This window comes from Mytilus galloprovincialis, chromosome 4, assembly GCF_965363235.1.
Source record: "Mytilus galloprovincialis chromosome 4, xbMytGall1.hap1.1, whole genome shotgun sequence".
Classification (NCBI taxonomy): Eukaryota; Metazoa; Mollusca; class Bivalvia; order Mytilida; family Mytilidae; genus Mytilus; species Mytilus galloprovincialis.
Genome location: NC_134841.1, coordinates 19,758,710 through 19,780,683, shown reverse-complemented (window position 1 = coordinate 19,780,683; position 21,974 = coordinate 19,758,710). Strand labels below are relative to the sequence as shown.

The following is a 21,974-nucleotide window of genomic DNA, read 5'->3' as shown; positions in this document are numbered from 1 at the left end:
CGAAAAAGATTTACGTATTACAATCTAGACTATAATAGATGTCAGATTCAAACTGTGTCCATGTTTCCTCAGTTTTTACCTGTCTTTGTTCCACATATTGTACAATTGCCAATGGGACAACTTTTGATTAACGAATAAATAGGACGTATCAATAATAAGCAACCGTACGGCCGTTAGGAATGAGAAAAACACATACCATAAAGTCGGCTTTAAAAAGACCCGACATGAAAAATATAGATCAACAAAATTGAAAAAATATCTGACCTTATTTATAACAAACAACTAACGAAAACAAATATGACCGACATTAACAAATGACAACCACTGAACTACATGTCCCTCACTTAGAATAAACACATGTATAACTTGGCGTTCTTAAATATGATTGTGTGCTCTCAATCCTCCCATTACCTGGGTAACCCTGAAAGGAAATACAAAATGTACAAAATACTTAGTAGTGCTATGAACACGGTGAAGATTAATTATAATTGAAAGTATGTCAGTCAAGGCAATCTACAATACAATACATTGTCAAATTTTATAATCGATAATAATTGGTTATATATGTATATCTTGAATATTGCAATGTAATTCAGAACGAAGCCGCATATTTGGATTAAATCATTAAAACCGATAATCAGTTTCATATTTTTATCAGTTAAACAAAAAATCAAAAAATACTTTCAGATTACAATCTGATTATAATTAAAGTTAAATTTACAGTTTTTTTTTCTTTCAATTTGGTTCAGCATGGTTTGTCGTAGTTAGCACAGTAGGACTACAATGTATATCAGGCAAACTACTTTGCAAAACTGACATTGCGTCTGGTGTTAACTGCTGACAATTGTGGTTGGAGTAAGTGATCACATTTTCACCAATTTTGTGTCTGATGTTTTCTGCTGACTATTGTGGTTGAAGTGATCACGTTCTCATCTGACCTTGCGTCTGGCGTTGACTGCTGACTATTGTGGATGGAATAAGAGACCACATTATCGTATGACCTTAAGTCTGGTGTTTACTGCTGACATTTGTTGTTGAAGTTAGTGATCACATTATTGCATGACCTTGCGTCTAATGTTTACTGCTGACTTTTGTGGTTAGAGTAAGTGATCACATTCTCACCTGACCTTGTATCTTGTGTTTACTGCTGACAATTCTGGTTGGAGTAAGTGATCACGTTCTCACCTGACCTTGTATCTTGTGTTTACTGCTGATAATTGTGTTTGAAGTACGTGATCATATTCTCACCTGACCTTGAGTCTGATGTTTACTGCTGCTGTTGTGGTTGACGTAAGTGATCACAGTATCGCGTGACCTTGTGTCAAATGCTTACTGCTGTCTTTTGTGGTTGAAGTAAGTGATTGCATTATCGCATGACCTTGTATCTTGTGTTTACTGCTGACAATTCTGTTTGAAGTACCTGATCATATTCTCACCTGACCTTGAGTCTGATGTTTACTGCTGCTGTTGTGGTTGAAGTAAGGGATTGCATTATCGCATGACCTTGCATCTTGCGTTTATTGCTGACAATTGTGGTTTGAGTAAGTGATCTCAATCTCACCTGACCTTGCGTCTGGCGTTTACTGCTGATAATTGTGCTTGAAGTAAGTGATCACATTCTCACCTGACCTTGTGTCTAATGTTTACTGCTGAATTTGTGGTTATAGTAAGTGATCACAGTCTCACCTGACTTTGTATCTGGTGGTGTTCACTGCTGACAATTGTGGTTGGAGTACGTGATCAAATTCTCACTTGAGTTTGTATCTGGTGTTTACTGCTGGCTATAGTGGTTGGAGTAAGTTATAACATTCACACCTGACCTGGTGTCTTGTTTTTACTTATGACAATTTTTTCTTTGGTAAGTGAACATATATAAAATACTTGGTGATGTTCTGGTATAATATGATTGTTGATTTCGATTGACAGTCGGTTGATTTACAAGATTTGCCGATGTATTGTGAACCTTTTTTTATCGAATACAATTAGTTTTACCTATTATAAATACCAATTGTTGTTGAAGTAAGTGATCACATTCTCACTTGACCTGGTGACTAGTGATTTCTGCTAACTATTGTGGTTGGAGTAAATGATCACATTTTCGCATGACATTGTGTCTGATGTGTACTGCTGACAATTGTGGTTAAAATACGTGTTCACATTCTCACCTGATCTTGCGTCTGATGTTTACTGCTGCTGTTGTCGTTGAAGTTAGCTTCTGGCTGTTACTACAGACTATTGTGGTTAGAGTAAGTGATCACAAAATCGCATGACCTTGTGTCTGATGTTTACTGCTGACAATTGTGGTTGAAGCAAGTGATCACATTCTCACCTGACCTGGTGACTAGTGTTTACTGCTGACAATCGTGGTTAGAGTAGGTTATTACAATCTTACATGACTTTGTGTCTGGTGTTGATTGCTGCTGTTGTGGTTGAAGTAAGTGATTACATTATCACCTGATCTTTGCTTCTGGCTGTTACTGCAGACTATTATGGTTAGAGTAAGTGATCACATTATCGCATGACCTTGTATCTAATGTTTACTGCTGACTTTTGTGGTTAGAGTAAGTGATCACATTCTCATCTGATCTTGAGTCTGATGTTTACTGCTGCCGTCGTCGTTGAAGTAGGTTATCACAGTATCGTATGACCTTGTATCTAATGTTTACTGCTGACTTTTGAGGTTAAAGTAAGTGATCACATTCTAACCTGCCCTTTGTCTTGTCTGGTGTATACTGCTGCTGGGTGGTTGAAGTAAGTGATTACATTATCACCTGACTTTGTGTCTGGTGTATACTGCTGACTATTGTGGTTGAAGCAGTGATCACATTCTCACCTGACCTTGTGTCTGATGTTTACTGCTGTCTTTTGAGGTTAGAGTAAGTGATCACATTCTAACCTGACCTTTGTCTTGTCTGGTGTATACTGTTGCTGGTGTGGTTGAAGTAAGGGATTACATTATCACCTGACTTTGTGTCTGGTGTATACTGCTGACTATTGTGGTTGAAGCAGTGATCACATTCTCACCTGACCTTGTGTCTGATGTTTACTGCTGACTTTTGAGGTTAGAGTAAGTGATCACATTCTAACCTGACCTTTGTCTTGTCTGGTGTATACTGCTGCTGGTGTGGTTGAAGTAAGTGGTTACATTATCACCTGACTTTGTGTCTGGTGTATACTGCTGACTATTGTGGTTGAAGCAGTGATCACATTCTCACCTGACCTTGTGTCTGATGTTTACTGCTGACAATAATGGTTGGAGTAAGTGATCACATTATCGCATGACATTGTGTCTGATGTTTACTGCTGACTTTTGTGGTTAGAGTACGTGATCACATTCTAACCTGACTTTCTATCTGGTGGTGTTCACTGCTGACAATTGTGGTTGGAGTGCGTGATCACATTCTTGCCTGAGTTTGTGTCTAGTGTTTACTGCTGGTTATTGTGGTTGGCGTAAGGGATCACATTATCACCTGACTTTGTGTCTGGTGTTCACTGCTGACAATTGTGATTGGAGTAAGTGATCATATTCTCACCTGAGTTTGTGACTGGTGTTTACTTCTGGCTTTTGTTGTTGGAGTAAGTTATAACATTCACACCTGACCTGGTGTCTTGTGTTTACTTATGACAATTTTTTCTTTGGTAAGTGAACATATATAAAATACTTGGTGATGTTCTGGTATTTGATTGTCGATTTCGATTGACAGTCGGTCGATTTACAAGATTTACCGATATATTGTGAACCTTTTTTTATCAAATACAATTAGTTTTACCTATTTTAAATACCAATTGTGGTTGAAGTAAGTAGTCACTTTCAATGTAATGCCACAAGTGTCCCATTTCAATAAATAATTGTTAGTTTTGACATTCAATTCTGAATTTGCAGGACCGATGTTTGCTTACAGGTGTACATTTCTCTTACCATCATAGACATAAGGCATCAGAAAACTGTTGTCCATAAAATTATTAGGCAAGTATGACAATCATTAGGAAATCAATCTAGCCGAACATCTAGAATTTAGTGTTTTAGAGGTATCAGTTGGCTATACCTGGTATCTGGAACTAATAGTTGTTGTTTTTTAACTTGTATATTTTTGTATTATATTGTGAGGTTAATTTTTTTGACGCATTAACTTACGCCCCATACTTTTTTTATCTATCTTAGATTCCAATTAAAAAAAAACATTAATATCGTCTGTATTGTGACTATACTCTTTCATATTACCTTTGTTGTGCTAAATCCTTCGTATGAATGACTGTCCTCCGAATATCCACCACCCTGATATATTTGAGTTTGAAACTCAAAGAAAATAAAATCAAAACAAAGTGCTTAGTGATGTTTTGGTGGTGGATTGTTGATTTGGAACAAATAATTATTATTACTTATGATATAAGTATCTTAACCTGACGATATCAGGATATTGGTATTTAGTCAAATCTTAACAGGAATTAGAATTCCCAAATTTATAAAATGTAAACAATATGTCGAAAAAGTTTAGGCTTGAAATAAATATCTACTTGGGTAAGTAAATGCAAGCAAACGAGTTGTAAAGTGTCTTAAACTGTTACAGGTTTATAATGTTTTACAACCATAGTATATCAATGTGTAAACACGTTTATTGTGAGTTACGAAAGTCATGTAGTTGAGCATGTTTTTGAGTAAGTTTTAAAAAATTCTTAAATTTTTTGTCAATATTCAAAAGGTCATAATTTTAAACAAATAAAACTAATATTACATTCAATGATGGGACCCCGCTCATTATAAGGTCCGTTTGCGGCATCGGATTCCATTGACTCTGAATCGAACTCTCGGGGTAACCCTGAAAGAAAATACATAATTTACAAAATACTTAGAAATGTTATGGAGATTGATTCCGTTATTATTAAATTTCATTATCTATTATAATTTTTACAGATCCATATCTTCAATATGCATCGTAATTCAAAACAAAGTAGGTTAATTGGCTTAATGAATTAATTCAATCTTCAGTTTCAAACTGTCGCCAGTTTAACAACACTAAAAAGACTTACATATTACAATCTGACTATAATAGATGTCAGATTCAAATTTTGTCTATGTTTCCTCTGTTTTTATCAGTCTTTGTTCATCATATTGTACGATTGCCAATGGGACAACTATGGATTAAAGTTCAAATAAAAAAGATGTATCAATTATAAGCAACCTTACGGCCGTTAGGAATGAGAAAAAAAAGACCGGCTTTAAAAAGACCCGACATGAAAAATATGAATCAAATGACTTGAAAAAAAAATTATGACCTTATTTATAACAAAACAATGTATCAATTATAAGCAACCTTACGGCCGTTAGGAATGAGAAAAAAAAACCGGCTTTAAAAAGACCCGACATGAAAAATATGAATCAAATGACTTGAAAAAAAATTATGACCTTATTTATAACAAAACAATTAACGAATAACAAATATGACAGACATGAACAAATGACAACAATTGAACTACATGCTCCTGACTTAACACGTACATAACTTGGCGTTCTTAAATATGTTTGTGTGCTCTCAATCCTCCCATTATCTGGATAACCCTGAAAGGAAATACAAAATGTACAAAATACTTAGTAGTGCTATGAACACGATGAAGATTCATTATAATTGAAAGTATGTCAGTCAAGGCAATCTACAATACAATACATTGTCAAATTTTATAATCGATTATAATTGGTTATATATGCATATCTTGAATATTGTAATGTAATTCAGAACGAAGCCGGATACTTGGATTAATTCATTAAAACCAATCATCAGTTTCATATTTTTATCAATTCAACAAAAATTAAAAATTAAATACTTTAGGGATCGCAATATGACTATAATTAAGGTTAAAATGACATTTTTTTTCTATGAATTTTGTTCAGCATGGTTGCGTCGTAGTGAGAAAATAGGACTACATATCAGGCAAATAACTTCGCAGAACTATAACAAATTCATGAGAAGCATGACTTTTTCAACGAAATCAGAACAAATGTCTCTGTACTACACATCATGATATATGTTTCACTACTGTAATCAAGACTCAGGTGTGAAAATATGATACAATGTGACAAAAGCCAGAAATAGATCCACTTTCCACTCAAAAACAAAACCTACTTATCTTTCAAGGGTTAATAAAAGACATGTATTTGCCTCGTCTTCTAAGACAGTTTACTAATTAAACGCTACAAAGCAGCCTACTAAAAACTCATAGTAAAGAAGAAAACACAAGACCCGCAAATTATGCAACAATTAAGCCTGACCCTTTGTCTCTTGCTTAATGCATGATTATTGCTGTTGGAGTAAGTGATCACATTCTCATCTGACCTTTTGTCTTGTGTTTAATGTATACTATTGTGGTTGGAGTAAGCGATCATATTTTCATCTGACCTTTTGTCTTGTGTTTAATGTATACTATTGTGGTTAGAGTGAGCGATCATATTCTAATCTGACCTTTGTCTTGGGTTTAATGTATACTATTGTGGTTGGAGTAAGCGATCATATTCTTATCTGACCTTTTGTCTTGTGTTTAATGTATACTTTTGTGGTTGGAGTAAGCGATCATATTATAATCTGACCTTTTGTCTTGTGTTTAATGTATACTATTGTGGTTGGAGTAAGCGATCATATTCTCATCTGACCTTTTGTCTTGTGTTTAATGTATACAATTGTGGTTGGAGTAAGTGATAACATTCTCATCTGACCTTTTGTCTTGTTTAATGCAAACTATTGTGGTTGGAGGAAGTTATCATATTCTCATCCGACCTTTTGTCTTGTGTTTAATGTATACTATTGTGGTTGGAGTAAGCAATCATATTCTAATCTGACCTTTTGTCTTGTGTTTAATGAATACTATTGTAGTTGGAGTGAGTGATAACATTCTCATCTGACCTTTTGTCTTGTGTTTAATGTATACTATTGTGGTTGGAGTAAGCGCTCATATTCTCATCTGACCTTTTGTCTTGTGTTTAATGTATACTATTGTTGTTGGAGTAAGTGATAACATTCTCATCTGACCTTTTGTCTTGTGTTTAATGTATTCTATTATGGTTTGAGGAAGTTATCACATTCTCATCGGACCTTTTTGCCCAACCACTTTCGAGATGTTTGCCACATAATCAACATAAATGAGGATCGTTTATTTCATCGTCAAAAGTTTCACGACAGTTCGTATTGTAGTTTCAATTCTTATTTATGACAAAGGGGGTATTTTAATTAAAGACTCACCTTTTTTCATTTTTTATCTTATCAAATGGAATTCAAGTGAGTGTGATCCATAAGGGACCTACAGGTATTATTTCCGTCCAGTTTGGCGAAAACAGATCAAGTGATTCTAGAGGAAAGGTCTGATTGTGAAAAATTGATTAAAGAAAACAGACTTAAAGAGATGGTATTTGATCGCAAAAAGTAATACATGAAAACAAATGGGGTTTTTTTTTCGAGAAAAACAGACGTACAAAATTTTCCTACCTACCTATGTCAGATGTGGTATAATTGCCAATGAGACAACCTTACATTAAAGTTCATTTAAAGTGAAAGTGGCTTTTTTAACTATTTTGATCTGAGCGTCACTGATGAGTCTTATGTAGACGAAACGCGCGTCTGGCGTATAAAATTATAATCCTGATACTTATGATAACTATTTACACCACTGGGTCGAAGCCACTGCTGGTGGACGTTTCGTTCCCGAGGGTATCACCAGCCCAGTAGTCAGTACTTCGGTGTTGACATGAATATCAATTATATGGTCATTTTTATAAATTTTCTGTTTACAAAACTTTGAATTTTTCGAAAAACTAAGGATTTTCTTACCCCAGAAGTAGATTACCTTAGCCGTATTTGGCACAACTATTTGGAATTTTGGGTTCTCAATGCTCTTAAACTTTGTATTTATTTGGCTTTTTTAACTATTTTGATCTGAGCGTCACTGATGAGTCTTATGTAGACGAAACGCGCGTCTGGCGTATAAAATTATAATCCTGATACTTTTGATAACTATTTACACCACTGGGTCGATGCCACTGCTGGTGGACGTTTCGTCCCCGATGGTATCACCAGCCAAGTAGTCAGCACTTCGGTGTTGACATGAATATCAATTATATGGTCATTTTTATAAATTTTCTGTTTACAAAACTTTGAATTTTTCGAAAAACTAAGGATTTTCTTACCCCAGGAGTAGATTACCTTAGCCGTATTTGGAACAACTTTTTTGGAATTTTTGGTTCTCAATGCTCTTAAACTTTGTATTTATTTGGGTTTTTTTAACTATTTTGATCTGAGAGTCACTGATGAGTCTTATGTAGACGAAACGCGCGTCTGGCGTATAAAATTATAATCCTGGTACTTTTGATAACTATTTACACCACTGGGTCGATGCCACTGCTGGTGGACGTTTCGTCCCCGAGGGTATCACCAGCCCAGTAGTCAGCACTTCGGTGTTGACATGAATATCAATTATATGGTCATTTTTATAAATTTTCTGTTTACAAAACTTTGAATTTTTCGAAAAACTAAGGATTTTCTTACCCCAGGAGTAGATTACCTTAGCCGTATTTGGCACAACTTTTTGGAATTTTGGGTTCTCAATGCTCTTCAACTATGTATTTATTTGGCTTTTTTAACTATTTTGATCTGAGCGTCACTGATGAGTCTTATGTAGACGAAACGCGCGTCTGGCGTATAAAATTATAATCCTGGTACTTTTGATAACTATTTACACCACTGGGTCGATGCCACTGCTGGTGGACGTTTCGTCCCCGAGGGTATCACCAGCCCAGTAGTCAGTACTCCGGTGTTGACATGAATATCAATTATATGGTCATTTTTATAAATTTTCTGTTTACAAAACTTTGAATTTTTCGAAAAACTAAGGATTTTCTTACCCCAGGAGTAGATTACCTTAGCCGTATTTGGCACAACTTTTTTGAATTTTGGGTTCTCAATGCTCTTAAACTTTGTATTTATTTGGCTTTTTTTAACTATTTTGATCTGAGAGTCACTGATGAGTCTAATGTAGACGAAACGCGCGTCTGGCGTATAAAATTATAATCCTGGTACTTTTGATAACTAATGTAAGCAATTATAAGTTACCGTATGGCCTTTAGCAATAAGAAAAAATATAATATAATATAAATAAGTATAGTCGGCTATGAAAAGCCCAGACATGAAAAATATGATACATCTCAATTGAAAATAAAATATCGGTCTTATTTATAAAAGCAATTAACGAAAAACAAATATGACAGACATGAACAAACGACAACCAAATGAACTACATATTCCTGACTTGAAACAGGCACATTAATATTGTGGCGGCGTTTAACATGTTTGTGAGCGCTCAACCCTCCCCATACCTATGATAGTGGTATACCAGCACAACAAAAGAACACACTATACAAATCAGTTTAAAAGACTAAACTCATTGGTTCAATACAAAGCAATGAGACATTAAAAATAGTAAACACAGACCGGTCAATAAAAATCATGTCAAAGTTATATCGTAGTTTTCTATTGTTGAATACCATATGATGGCATTTAAGAGCTTTTGATTTATTGTAAATATTTAAAATGTCTTAGTTGTAAGCAAATAAACATAATATTACCTGCACTGTTGGGGTCCTACTCATTGAACATTCCAGTTGCGGGATCGGGTTCCATTGACTCTGAATTGCACTCTCGGGCACCGAGCAACCCTGAAAGAAAATACAAAATGGACTAAATGTATCCTTCCTTAACAAATACCGGACAATAATACTTACGTCAAACTTATATCGCAGTTTTTCTCTTGTTGAATACTATATGTTGACATTAATTATCTGCTTTTCTTTTTGGTTCAATATATGAAAGGTCTTAGTTATAAAAATAATTATTATATTTACATATTATTTACCTTAATTGTTGAAGCACTGCTCACTGAACATTCGATACCTTTTTTTGTTCACCGGGTTTTCATCTTAACTATTTCATCAGTTTAACAAATCAAAACTGCTTTCAGATTACAATCTGATTAACATTAATGTCAGATTCCATTCTATTCTATGGTTGATAAATTCTCATACCAATTTGAGTTAGCAAACTATGACTATATCAGGCAAATTACTTCCCAATCCTATAACAAAATTCAAGGAAGCATGAGAACTTCCAAAAAATAAGAACAACTCTCTCGATACTATACATATATGCATGTTCCACTTCTGTAATAAAGACGCAGGTGAAAATATGATAGAGTATGACAAAAGCTAGAAATAGATCCGCTTTCCATTCAAAAACATAACCCACAAATCTATCAAGGGTAAATGAAAGGTATTCATTTCCCCTGACTTCCCAGAAAACTAACTTAACTCTCCAAAGTTGTCTCATGAAAACTATTTGAAAACAAGAAGACATAAGTCACAAAACTTATGTAACAAATGAGCGTCTCCTTGTTTCTCGTGATTACTGGTGACAATTGTGGTTCAATAAAGTAGTCACTTTCAATATAATGCAAAAAGTGTTCCGTTTCAAAAAATAATTGTTATTTTTGGGCATTCTATTCTGAGTTCACAGGACCAATGTGTGTGTGATAAAAGGTGTAGCTTTCTCTAGTCTACATAGACAAAAGGCTTCAGACAACAGTTGTCCAATAAAATTGTTTAGGTTGTTGCTGGAAAAACAGAATGATAATGATGGGGAGATCAATTCAGCCTACCGTCTACATTTGGCTATACCTGATTACCTGTAACCAACAGTCGTTGTTTTCGAAAGCTAACCGTACATTGACCTATAATGGTTTACTTCAATAAAATGTGGATGGAGAGTTGTCTCATTGGCACTCATACCACATCTTCCTAATTATATATTAACAAATAACATTAATTTTGTATTCAAACAAGATTATGCCGATTTGCGTGATTGAAGTCCTACATAATTCTGTCACATGTGCTATCGTAGTTATTCTTATGTTGAATACCACTTGGTGACCTGGGTGTTTTTGGTTTCTTATGTGGATAGTTTTTATAGCTGATTAACTTACACTCCATACTTTTTTTTATTCATCTAAATAAAGGCAACAGTAGTATACCGATGTTCAAACTCATAAATCCATGGACAAAAAACAAAATCGGGGTAACAAACTAAAACTGAGGGAAACGCATTAAATATAAGAGGAGAACAACGACACAACACTACAATGTAACACACACAGAAACGGACAAAGCAACAGACAAAATCCCACGAGAATAACAAATATAACATCAAAACCAAATACATGAATTTGGAATAGACAGGTACCGTGACACGTCTTATCGCAATGTGAATTTGCCACTCAAAAATAAGAGAAAACAAACGACGCAACGTTAAAATGTAACACATACAGAAACGAACTATAATATAACAATGGCCATATTCCTGACTTGGTACAGGACATTTTTAAAGAAATAATGGCGGGTTGAACCTGGTTTTGTGGCATGCCAAACCTCCCCTTTTATAGCCATGTGAAATATAACATTAATATGACAACTCAACACTACAGGACTACAATATAAAGAAATTGGAGAATACAATTGACAAAGAAACACACGAACAACAGCCAACAAAAGGCAACAAGTTGACAATTTTAATACGCCAGAAGTGCATTTCATCCACACAAGATCTACTAGTGATGCCCAGATACAAAAGTTTGAAAGCCGAAACAAGCACAAAGTCGAACAGCATCGAGGACAAAAAGATCAAAAAAGTTGTGCCAAAAACGGCCAAGGTTTTCTGTTAGTTACCAGAACATCCTTATCATTTAGAATAATTTATACTTTTGCAAACAGTAAATTTATAAAATTAATAATAAAAGCTGTACATGATAGAACTGAAATATTAACTAATTACAGGAAACAACTGAAATGCATTACATAACCAGACATTTGCAACACAATATGTAGACACATCCGAATATGTTTAAACCTCTAAGATACCATTAAAATAAATATATCGATTTCGGCTTTATTGTTACAAAATTGTTTTCATATTACCTTCGTTTTGATGGATCTGCAATATGGCATGTATAAACTACTGTCCATTGGCTTTATCGAATATTCACCATGCCTATATATTTGAGGTTGAAACTGAAAAAAAAATGAATCAATAAAATATACTTGGTGATGTTTTGGTGGTTGATTGTAATTGACAGTCGGTCGGTTGACGCAATTTACTAGACGAAATTTTGTGACATTTTATTATCGAATACAATTAGTTTTACATATTTTACATACATTGAAATAACAAAATTGAGTTGGCATTTTTTGCTCAATCAAATATAAAAGTTCATAATTTGAAGTTGTCACCAATTGGTAAATAGAATTAATCTCCATATTGAAATCCGCATATAAAAGATAACCTTTGATATTGAGATAAGGATTTAGTGATCTTTCATATAAAATATTGTAGTAGACGGTGGATTAACTTTTTAAAAGAACTTCTAACCGACAATATTTTTGAAAATGATCAACATGTCACTGGGGTCAAATTGTTTAAAAGGATATGAAGTAAATTCATACACAATAGAGTGAAGATCACTTCTAACCTCTCATCAAATCTGTCAGAATCTGTCAGGAGATCTGTTCTAGAACAGTATGTATGACTATCATCCAGAAACCTTCTATGCAGTTCTAACCTATAACTGATTTGGTCAGTTCTGCCTAGAACTGATTTAGACAGTTCTACCTAGAACTGACCCTGGCAGTTCTACCTTAGAACAGTTTTATATTTGTTTTTTGTTCATTTGTTTAAAATTAAAAAAGGCCGTTAGTTTCTTCGTTTGAATTGTTTTACATTGTCATTTCGGGGCCTTTTATAGCTGTCTAGGCGGTATGGACTTTACTTATTGTTGAAGGCCGTACGGTGACGTATAGTTGTTGATTTCTGTGTCATTTTTAAATCTTGTGGAAAGTTGTCTCCTTGGCAATCATACCACATCTTCTTTTTTTATAATAGACAGTTCTACCTATAAATGACCAAATTTTGGTCAGTTCTACGATTAGAACTGATTTTGTCGGTGATTTTGTCAGTTCTACGGCTAGAATTAATTGAGTCAGTTCTATCCATAGAACAGTTTTTTAAAAGAACGTTTTGTCTTAAATATAAACAATTCAAAAGAAAATAATATATATTAGCAACGATAATAATATGATTGAATGGTGACCAGTGAGATGCCCTAATTGCAGTGACTACAATCCTGACAGGTTTTGTCAGTTCTACGACTAAAACAGTTTAAGACGGTCCTGTTAACAATTCTACGGTTAGAACCGATTTAGTCAGTTCAGCTGACAGTTCTACGGTTAAAACTGATTTGGTCGGCTCTGCCTATAACAGTTTTAGACATATTTACCCTACAACTGATTCTGACAGTTCTAATTAAAACATTTCCAGGGTAGACCAGTACTAGGTAGAACTGGTCTATGACAGTTAAGAACAGTTCTAGGACAGTTTAGAACAGTTCTATGACAGATTATTCTGACGGTTCTAATGAGAGGTTAGCAGTGATTTCCACTGTAGTTTTGTCTTAAAAGAAAAATCACAAAAATACTGAACTCAGAGCAACTGCTTCATTGTCAAACATTCATTAAAACTAACTTTTTATTCTATAAGCTTCAATGGATCTTTTGTACATGTGCAACCATAAAAAACATTGATATTGATTTTGAAGATAACATTTTTTATTGAAGTATGGCAATTGTGGAAAGTTTTGAATATTTTCTTCACAAAAAGTAAAAAGACTGAATACTATATATAACACGTCCAACAATTATACATTTACACATTTTTGCTTTATCAAATATTTTTTCTCAGTGTAGTTCGAACTCCCCTTTTTGTGATCGTGACATCGCCACAAAATTAATACTACATGTACTGTGTCAGGTGAAAACAGTCCTGTGTGCTGTTGCATAATTCATGAAGAAGGTGCAAGTCTTATTTCTCCAGTCATCGATAACGGAGCAAAAGTATCTCTTCTAGCCTTTAGTGTAAACACTATTTCATTATGAATTATACAATCAAAATATACATACTCATATCAACAAAGGATTTAGAAACAAGCAACACGTAATTTCTTCTTGCATTGGCTAGTTATCGGTATATGTTAAACATAGAGTCAATAAAAATTTCAGAATGTTATCATGCATTGCAGGATAGAACATCCAAATTAACGGATTTTTATTATTACTTATTCATTTGTAAAAATCAAATACTAGTATATAAATATAAATCACAAAAGATACCAAGCTGAAGATATATAAAGTACGTGTGAACCACGCATGCGCTTTAGTCAAGACTCAGTGATTACACTTCAATCAAAACAATCAAGACATCAAATCAAATACAGATTTCAAGCAAACTGAAAACCAAACGAGCAAATATGGATATTGCTAGGCCTTGGAGTACATGAAGATTACTTGCAACAGTCAAAAGGGAATTTATTTGCTTTTCTTTTTTATACATTCCTCTTTGTTAAAGTTTAATTCATTAACTTAATCATAAAATATCAATTTACCGCCAAGTTAGCTTGTGACTCCTTCCACCCCGATACAAGAATGTTGGTATCTTTATCAAAACCAACAAAGGCTGTGTATTTGGAAACAATGTTGGCTGCTTGGCTTACCAATATAATTTTCACCTTTCGACCTCCTGATGTAAAAAACAAAATCAAAAATCAAAATTACTATTAATCGAACTATAGTTTGTATTTTCAGCATGGACGAAGGAACCAATGATGGTCAGCAATAAGATGACTAAGCGACTTTTTAAGTAAACGAGGATTGGGTAGTAACCTAACCATGCATATGTTTTATGGTTAGAAGTTAGAAACATTTATTCTATTTTTTTACAAAAAATTGATGTAATTTTGTATTTTATTTTTTAAGTACCTTAAGCATTGTATTTTATCAATTTTTTATTCACAGAATTATGCAATACAGTGTTTTAAGTGTTAATAGGGATTTAATATTTTAGTTTTGACTTTGCGACAGAGGAGAATTTATTAAAAATAAAAGTTAGAGTAGATCACTACGACATTCAGTAATCCAACCAATTGGTTTTAGTAAGAAAGGTGACCATAAATGCATGTGACAAATTATAAAATTGAGAATGGAAATTGGGAATGTGCCAAAGAGACAACAACCCGACCATAGAGAAAAACAACAGCAGAAGGTCACCAACAGGTCTTCAATGTAGCGAAAAATTCCCGCACCCGGAGGCGTCCTTCAACTTGCCCCTAAACAAATATATACTAGTTCAGTGATAATGAACGCCATACTGATTTCCAAATTGTACACAAGAAACTAAAATTAAAATAATACAAGACTAACAAAGGCCAGAGGCTCCTGACTTGGGACAGGCGCAAAAATGCGGCGGGGTTAAACATGTTTGTGAGATCTCAACCCTCCCCCTATACCTCTAGCCAATGTAGAAAAGCAAACGCATAACAACACGCACATTAAAATTCAGTTCAAGAGAAGTCCGAGTCTGATGTCAGAAGATGCAACCAAAGAAAACAAACAAAATGACAATAATACATAAATAACAACAGACTACTAGCAGTTAACTGACATGCCAGCTCCAGACTTCAATTAAACTGACTGAAAGATTATGATTTTATCATATGAACATCAGGCACAAGCCTTCCCGTTAGGGGTTTAGTATCATACCATCATAACATATATGAGAAGAAAATAACCCGTGTCATGCCAACAACTAGTTTTTTAATAAATGTGTTTAGCTCCGATGCAAAGACCCTATAAGTGAATCAATATTAACGCCAAAATATGCAATCTTTAATGACCTGACAACAGTATCGTAACTATATCCCTTCTTAATAAGTCTATTCAAAGGTTTTGTTAGTTTTTGAGGTGAATACTGACACCTTTGTGCTTTATAAAGAATATTTCCATAAAAAATTGGATTTGAAATACCTGAACGTATAAGAAGTCTGCATGTTGAGCTATATTTACGAATGATGTCCTTATACCGATGATAAAATTTCGTAAATGTTTTGACTAGTTTGTGATATCGAAAACCCTGGTGTAATAATTTTTCAGTAATACATAAATTTCTCTCGTTAAAATCTAAAACATTGTTACATATACGAGCGAATCGTACAAGTTGATATATATAAACACCGTAAGATGATGACAAGGGAACGTCACCATCTAAAAATGGATAATTAACGATAGGAAATGAAAAATCATCTCTATTATTGTTTCGATGGGTCTTTGCTTATTTTTGTCATAAATTGTAACTCATAGCAATACAAAAACAGGTCCGCAATAAGTGGTGCACAGTTAGTCCCCATTGGAATTCCGATAATCTGACGATATACGGAATCCCCAAAGCGAACAAAAATGTTATCTAGTAAAAATTCAAGGGCATATATTGTATCAAAGCATGTCCAATTGACATAGGTTTTTTGTTTATTGCTACTAAAAAATGACCTAAAAAAGTTTGAACATATATATTCACATTCTGACTTTTTAAATGCCCATTTGATTAAGTGTGTGAATTTTTTCTTAATGAGAATGTGAGGCAATGTGGTATACAGGGTAGAAAAATCAAAACTTTGAACAGATTTAAAATCACCAATATCAGCATGCAATTTATCAAGTACTTCCAACGAGTTCTTGACACTCCAAAAGTAATTAATTCCACTATTTACGAAGGCCTTATAAGTTATAAGCAGATGTGGTATGAGTGCCAATGAGACAACTCTTCATGCAAGTCACGTATATATATATATATATACAACTCGTCTAAACATCAACCCAACAATGTTAGATCTGTAAATTTGCTTTCGCAAATTTTTGGTTCTTCCCTCGCCGGGATTCGAACCCATGCTACTGTGATATCGTGACACCAAATCGCCTGCACTGCAGCCGTCCCGCTAGACCACACGACCACCTGGGCTCTCAAAAAAGAGCTTTCGGTGGGCATAGCCCCAGCCTGCACTAAAGAATAAATTATATAAGGAAGGGTGTCCTATCAGTCATTTGCAATATATGAAATAGTCAAATTGAACAGTATAATATCAGGTTTTTTTTTCATATTAAAATACATATGTGCTACAATGCTCAAGCTTCTTTGAAACCATTTCAAGATGATAAATTTTCACTTCTGTTTACTATGAATAACAAAACAATCATTTTGTCATATATGTTTCCGTACTCCATTGCATACCTCAATATGATTTGTTTTTTAATATACGTGTGAACCGTTATTTTCTATGGCGATATTTTGTACACCGTATTTGGTTGTCTTTCTGATATTGTTCTACATCTAACTCCCTTGTTTAAAAAATTTTGTATTTACATTGTGTCATAAATCTAAAGTACTTCTTCAGTATATGTTCGCTTGTTCTTGTAAATATGTCTTTTGATTTAGTTAAGGTAGTTCAAAGGTATAGAAAAAAATGACAGAATTTTCTAATACTTTGCCAAAATGAAGATTTTTCTATGCTCTTGTCAAAAAATGATTAAAAGTATGGGTCACCCCGCTATTTTTTAAGGAACGAGTCGTTCAAAATTGCAAAAATTTGCATAGATTGTTCATGAAAATAAAATTAAAAAAATTGTGCATAAAAAGAAATCCATGAGACAGAATTTTAAAATTAAATATGAGAGGACAGATTTTATAATATATTTCGAGAAAAGAAAAAGAAAAAATTGTGTCACCGAAAATTTAACTAAATGTCCTGTATAAATTGTGTCCCTCTGGTATCTTTCGTCCCTCTTTAATCTCCCCTTAAATGGCTTATTTAAAAAAAGTTAATTCTGTAAGCACACATAGTTGGTGTTTGTTAAAACATTTTCGATATTGCAATGAATAACTAAGTTTTCTTTATATAAATAAACAGTGTATCCATTAAATTGCAAATCTGTCTCCAAATTTGCAGATTTGGGCAAAGAACTAGATTGATTATTTACTGTGATTGTACAATTCAAGATGACGGTATACCCCTGAACTACCTTAAGCCATTTTAATCGAAAAATTATTGTGTGTCTTTCTATGTTGTAATGTTTCACTATTGATTCAGAGTGGGTGAACGTTTGCGCCTATTAAAATTATCACAGGAATGTAATGGGGTGTTGTACTGAGTCGGTTAATTTCAACCTCAGCTTTACAATAAATGAATCTATAAATACTATATATATGCCATGGTTCTTACGAGTTAACATATTTAAACAAACGAATCCACATGATGAGTTAGTTTAAATATGTTAATGAGTAAGACACATGGTATATAAAATTTTTAATATAATTAAAATGATTGACAGCTTGAAATTATATCAGAAGTTGATCATGTTACCGTTTAATCCAATAAGATGAGAGCTCATGCATGTCAGAACTGAAAGAAGAAACTTTCAGTATTTTGTTCAAACTGAAGGAACTCGTATAACATCCTATTTAATTTGAAGTAAGGTTTCTTGACCGAAAAGTGAGATGTGTTATGTTTATAAATGATTTACTTGTTATAAAATGAAATCAAATAAATATCCTTATCGTTAAAATATTACAGAGGCGGATATCTTTCATAGAATGTGGCGGATCTTCAACCATTAAATAACATGAAAGTTCCGCTTTCTTTTCTTTAGATTCTAGTTGAGTTGCATATATAATTATTAAAGTATGGTACAACACCAAATTGCAGATAACATACAATGGTTTTCCCTCAACACATTGGTAAAGCAAATTATTTCATTAAAACATCAAAAGAAAAAAGAAAATTTATGTTACAATGAACTATAATATATTTTTTTTTTATAAAGTTATTAATTTTTAAACAGTAAACCATAAAACATTGAAAAACAATCATATTCTTTATATTTGTATATGATTTTCTTTCTGGTGACAAACTGCATTGAAACCCCTAAGCTTCCCAGGGAAGCAATTAGGGCCGTGCATTATTACAGAATCTAATTTGTCAGGGTAAAATTGAATAATCTTGTTCACCTTCTATCTATATTTCATATATCTCGCCATATTTATTCATTTGTTTCTCTCATCTGTAATTTTTTTTCATGAAAGCTATCTGTATGTAAAATGGTTTCGATTTTAACAGCACTTCATTGCGTTCCTTTGTCATCTCAATTTCTATTACTCGATTGATTCTAATTGTTGTTTAAAGAAAACGTTTGTCGTTTAGCACACTTTCCGTAAACTTGTTCAAATATATTTTTGATGAAAACAAATACACAATGTTTATTTACTACTTTTTTTCAATGGAATATGTCTTTGAATACTTGAAACTTTTTATTTACATAATGAGAGAGGCAACAACTACTTTATACCATATCAACTCTCATTACAATACATTTTTTTTTTCATTAAAGTAATAATTATCAAAAATTGTTTACATAATCTTAAAATATCAAGCAACTTATAAACTTTACTTTATTATTTCTGTATCGATTGTTTTATGATACGTTATTGACAACATATTGCTGATTTTGTTACTTTTCATAATGCCGCAGTCACACTAGATCACGATCGCTTCACGCTCACCATGTCCTGAAATAGATTCAGATCGTGGTAAGGTCACGGTAAGAGAGGCATGAACATGTATATTTCGTTGTTTTCATGATGTTTCTACGTCCTCATCACACTTGTACAGCCATGCCATCAAAATCTACCAGAACACATGGGTGTGGTGGTAGGAGTAGAGGTAGAATAAGAGGGCTGATACTAATCCTTATCAGATAGAGATAAGTGTATTAACTAATCAAACCTGAATGACAACGTAGTGCTGATCCATCAAGATCAAATGACGATATTTCATTGAACAAAAGTGGGAATGATACAGATGTGTCAAGCATGGTTGAGCTGTTATGAATAAGGAACACGAGGTTCAAATTACAAACAGACAAACAAAACCTGGAGAGCTTTGTATATAATCTATATGACAATGACAATGAGCATGACTAGAACTCGAAACAGTCGTAGTATGACCGTAGTCAGGTCGTAAGACGAGCGTGATGAGGACGACATGAACGTTTTATGGTTTTGAACAACGTAGTATAAATGTGGTTTAGTCGTAGTAGAAACGTTGTTGAGTCGCGGGGAGAACGTGATGGTCACAGTGAGGGTCGTAACGTCGCTTTGAGATCAAAGCGCAATCTCTCCGCTACGCTCTCGTTACGTTGGTACGGCGACCTTTGCTATCTTACCATGACCTTACTACGCTCTCGCTTGGCTACTACTACGACCTGACTGTACGACGACCTAACAACGATCTACATGAATGCACTACGATCGTCAAAATTTGCATTTTTCAGAGATCATAGTGCGATCGTGGCCTAGCGTGACTGCGGTATTAAAATATGATCCTAGTTTTTGACCGGTCGCCAAATGCACGTCAAAATAAATTGGATAAATGAATAAACTATCTACAGTCCTATCTGTCTGTAATTTTGATGGTACAATGCATAAAAGTTAGAGTTAAACCAATGCTTACACAATTAAAATTGAGAATTAAAATGAAAAATGTGTCAAAGAGACAACAACCCGGCTTATGAGCAGAAACTAGCCTAAACTAGCCTAAGAGTCTCGTTATTCTGACAAAATTAGAACTTTAACGTGTACACTATCTATGAAAAAGAATTGAAGTATGTATAAGCAATCCCAACATGCCAATTTAACCAAACCCATCTTACACTTACAAAGTGTTGACGCTGCCGCATCGATGTGTTCAGTAGGAGTAAGTCACGCTTAAAACTCCTTCGCACTCGACATATTTAAACCGGTAAAGGCTTGCAAGTATTGATTTTTGTCAAAATTCAAACGATCGTAATGAAATTCTGTGAAATGTACACAGATCAATCTACTTAATACATAAAAATAGATTTATTGGAATTAATTTAAGGCAAAAACAAGATATCATATATTATAGAGATATTTATATACACATTTAAAAAAAAGCCTTTGACAATTTTGAATGGAAATTGATGTTCAATACGTATCATTTAGGATTGAATGAATTATTCATTTATAGGGTAAACCCTTTGTATAATGATATTCAAATGTGTATTAATGTTCATTAATTAAAGTTTATGTCAGTGTTTATTTCCTTGCAGCTGACATTTGTATCTTTATCTCTTATTCTTGACTTATTTATGATGTCTGCAAATTGTTTAACCGCAGTGTTTTGAAATTCTACTTTGTCATGTTATCTGATTAATCAGATGAGTCAAACTGGAGGTCACTCCTTCCCAACATCGTCTATAGCTATCAGAAATTTTGTTATAGTAGCAGATTAAACTTTGTATAGGATAGATATACATGCTTGTTTTTGTAACAAGTTTATTTGTATTTATTGAATATTTCAACTACACGTTACAAGAACCATCATTTAGAAATGGACTTAGTTACACGAACACGTTGTTGATCGTTCACGCTAATTTTAAAAGTTTATTTCTATATACAACATTTTAACTGGAACCTATGCAGATGTACACGAACTGCACAACAATACTTATTACGTTTATATTAAATATTTTGTTCGCTGTTAGATCGCGGAATATATTGTGGATACTATGACATGTGACGTTTACAGTTCTCAAATATTCACAGCTGAACATGCCTCTAAATTACCTTATTGATACTTAGTAAAGTGAAATGGATAGTTTGTGTGTGTTTTTATTCATATCTTTACAAGTACCATCATTTAAAAATGGACTTAGTTACACGAAGACGTTGTTGATCGTTCACGCTAATTTTAAAAGTTTATTTCTATATGCAACATTTTAACTGAAACCTATGCAGATGTACACGAACTGCACAACAATACTTATTACGTTTATATTAAAAAATTTGTTCGCTGTTAGATCGCGGAATATATTGTGGATAATATGACATGTGACACGTTTACAGTTCTCAAATATTCACAGCTAAACTTGCCTCTAAATTACCTTAATTGATACTTAGTAAAGTGAAATGGATAGTTTATGTGTGTTTTTATTCAAA

The 21,974-nt window shown here is 33.6% G+C and overlaps 1 protein-coding gene across 7 annotated transcripts in view; it reads right to left on the bottom strand.

The window, feature by feature from the left end:
• LOC143071572 (von Willebrand factor A domain-containing protein 5A-like) overlaps positions 1 to 21,974 on the bottom strand; it is a 97,624-nt gene that overhangs the window by 15,167 nt on the left and 60,483 nt on the right. For 5 of the 7 annotated variants that reach the window (XM_076245963.1, XM_076245960.1, XM_076245965.1 and 2 more), the window contains 6 exons: positions 14,518 to 14,651; positions 12,002 to 12,094; positions 9,605 to 9,694; positions 5,498 to 5,557; positions 4,734 to 4,817; positions 4,223 to 4,297 (listed from right to left, as the gene is read on the bottom strand). In XM_076245963.1, the coding sequence (XP_076102078.1) occupies positions 4,223 to 4,297; positions 4,734 to 4,817; positions 5,498 to 5,557; positions 9,605 to 9,694; positions 12,002 to 12,094; positions 14,518 to 14,651 (536 nt within the window). Of the gene's footprint in view, positions 1 to 325; positions 422 to 4,222; positions 4,298 to 4,733; positions 4,818 to 5,497; positions 5,558 to 9,604; positions 9,695 to 12,001; positions 12,095 to 14,517; positions 14,652 to 21,974 lie in introns of those variants that run through there. The other 2 variants (XM_076245968.1, XM_076245964.1) reach the window with 2 other exon arrangements.